General features: G+C 45.8%; 1 protein-coding gene across 1 annotated transcript in view; it reads left to right on the forward strand.

The window, feature by feature from the left end:
- The first annotated feature begins 855 nt into the window (after positions 1-855).
- Positions 856-2,870, forward strand: part of GDF3 (growth differentiation factor 3) — a 4,551-nt gene continuing 2,536 nt past the window's right edge. Inside the window, exon 1 of the mRNA XM_032273337.1 lies at positions 856-1,178. Within this exon, the coding sequence (XP_032129228.1) occupies positions 911-1,178 (268 nt within the window). The 5' untranslated portion in view covers positions 856-910. The remainder of the gene's footprint in view (positions 1,179-2,870) is intronic.

Here is a 2,870-nt window from a genome sequence, read left to right on the forward strand (position 1 = left end):
AAGCCATCCTGTGCCACTTGTGGTCCTCGGGCCGGGCAGCAGATTGGACAAGCTTGGTGTAAGCAGATGACGAATTATAAGTCTATGAATTATTATTATTATTATTATTTTTTTGAGACAGAGCTTCGCTCTTGTTACCCAGGCTGGAGTGCAATGGCGTGATCTCGGCTCACCGCAACCTCCGCCTCCTGGGTTCAGGCAATTCTCCTGCCTCAGCCTCCTGAGTAGCTGGGATTACAGGCACGCGCCACCATGCCTGGCTAATGCTTTTTGTATTTTTAGTAGAGACGGGGTTTCACCATGTTGACCAGGATGGTCTCGATCTCTTGACCTCGTGATCCACCCGCCTCGACCTCCCAAAGTGCTGGGATTACAGGCTTGAGCCACTGCGCCTGGCCGTATTTTTTAATTTTAATTTTTTTTTTTTAAGATGGGGTTTCACCATGTTGGTCAGGCTGGTCTTGAACTCCCAATCTCAGGTGATCTGCCCACCTTGGCCCCCAAAGCGCTTGGATTTACAGGAGTGAGCCAACGTGCCCGGTCCAAGTCTATGAATTATTCACTACTGTGTTCCTAGCACCAGTCTCAGCACCTTGCACATAATAGATGCTTAATAACTGTCTGTTAAATGAATAAATGTCTCCTTTTCACTCTGTCTGCTGCTGACAACCTCACATTGCTGTAGAGTTTATGTCCATGCATTGGCGATCTTTGTGAACTTTTTCCTGGAAGAGTAGAGCAAGAGAAGAGAGAAAAAAAAAATTCGGTCTTCACATCCAATGGCCTTTGAGTAGCTGGGAAGAGGGCAATTCACACTTGATTATCTTACATCAGATAAATTAGCAGCACCTGAATTGCTGGGCAGTCTGGCAGTGGAGCTCTCCCCGGCCTGACAGCCGTCCCGGAGGCCATGGTTCCTTTCTTGCCAGATTTGGCTTTTAGCTTCCTGCTAACTCTGGCTTTGGGCCAGGCAGTCCAATTTCAAGAATATGTCTTTCTCCAATTTCTGGACTTAGATAAGGCGCCTTCACCCCAGAAGTTCCAACCTGTGCCTTATATCCTGAAGAAAATTTTCCAGGATCGCGAAGCAGCAGCGACGACTGGGGTCTCCCAAGACTTATGCTACGTAAAGGAGCTGGGCGTCCGTGGGAATGTACTTCGCGTTCTCCCAGACCAAGGTAAGGAAATGCGACTGTTTTCCAGAGAATCATCTGAAATGATGTGAAGAAAGGAAAGGACAATAGGAAATGACAATTACTGATGGCCTTTGTGCTGGTATTTTTTTATTTTATCTCATTTAATTCCAGCACACGATCCTGAAAGGAAGGTAGATATTCTTATCAAGTTTCTAACAATAAGGAAATTAGGCTCAGACAGTAGGTAACCTGTAATCTATTCAAGATCATATAGCTAGTTGGAGAACAAAGTCACGATTCGAAATAGGTTTTTGTTTTCTGAATCAACTGCTCTGTGCTTCAGTTAAGATGAAAGGAGCCAGGGAAGAATTAGAGCTCAGTCTCCCACTCTTCAGCCCATGTCTACACATCCTGCTGTCTTCTGTGCAGCAGGCAGGGTATGGAAATTTTGAGGTTGGTTTGCCCGTGAATTCTGCTTCCCTTATTTGCACCTCCTGGCAAAGGTTATTCTTGATTTGTGAATACAGAACAATAATATATACAATTGTTATATTCTTTATAAAAGGATACCAGTGAGTGGCATCCAAGAGTTTCCCAAACCGACCACCCACCAAATAACCTAGGTCTTCCATTAACGGCAGATCCTCCAACCCCGTTCCTGCCCCTCATTCTCCCCACCCAATTCTTATTCAAAGTCTGAAATGGGTGTTGCGAATCTGCATGTCTATACAACCTCCCAGGTGTTTCAGATGCAGAATTTAGAGCCTTGGTTAGTTTTACAGCAACTGGAGAGAAGATTTAAATATTTATTTGTCCAAGAAGCACTTATTGGATACCTATGGTGAGCTAGGAACTGTGTATGACCTTGAGAATATGAGACAAAGTTTGCCTTTTTTTTTTTTTTTTTTTTTTGAGAGTCTCGCATTGTCTCCTAGGTTGGAGTAGAGTGGCATGATCTCAACTCACTGCAACCCCCACCTCCCGGGTTCAAGCAATTCAAACTGCCTCATCTTCCCAAGTAGCTGGAATTACAGGCATGCGCCACCACACCCAGCTAATTTTAAAAAAAATTTTTAGTACAGATGGGGTTTCACTATATGTTGGCCAGGCTGGTCTCGAACTCCTGACTTCAGGTGATCCACCTGCCTCAGCCTCCCAAAGTGCTGGGATTATATAGGCATGAGCCACTGAGCCCAGCCAAGTTTGCCCTTTTTTTTTTTTTTTTGACCAGGAATCAAACCCGGCAAGTTTGCCTTTTTTAAGAGTTTATAGGGCCAGGCACCGTGGCTCATGCCTGTAATCCAGCACTTTGGGAGGCTGAGGCAGGCAGATCATCTGAGGTCAGAAGTACCAGCCTGACCAACATGGAGAAACCTCATCTCTACTAAAATTACAAAATTAACAGGTGTGGTGGTGCATGCCTGTAATCTCAGCTACCGGCGAGGCTGAGGTAAGAGAATCACTTGAACCCGGGAGGCGCAGGCTGCAGTGAGCTGAGATGTCACCATTGCACTCCAGCCTGGGCAACAAAAGCGAAACACTGTTTTTTGTTTTTTTGTTTTTTCTTAGACGGAGCCTCCCCTCCTTACCCAGGCTGGAGTGCAATGGTGCAATCTGCTCACTGCAACCTCCATCTTCGAGTTCAAGCAATTCTCCTGCCTCAGCCTGCCAAGTAGCTGGGATTACAGGCCCGAGGCACCACGCCCGGCTAATTTATTGTATCTTCAGTAGAGA

Source organism: Sapajus apella, unplaced genomic scaffold (genome assembly GCF_009761245.1).
Source record: "Sapajus apella isolate SASKATOON/1434 unplaced genomic scaffold, GSC_monkey_1.0 scaffold2836, whole genome shotgun sequence".
NCBI lineage: Eukaryota > Metazoa > Chordata > Mammalia > Primates > Cebidae > Sapajus > Sapajus apella.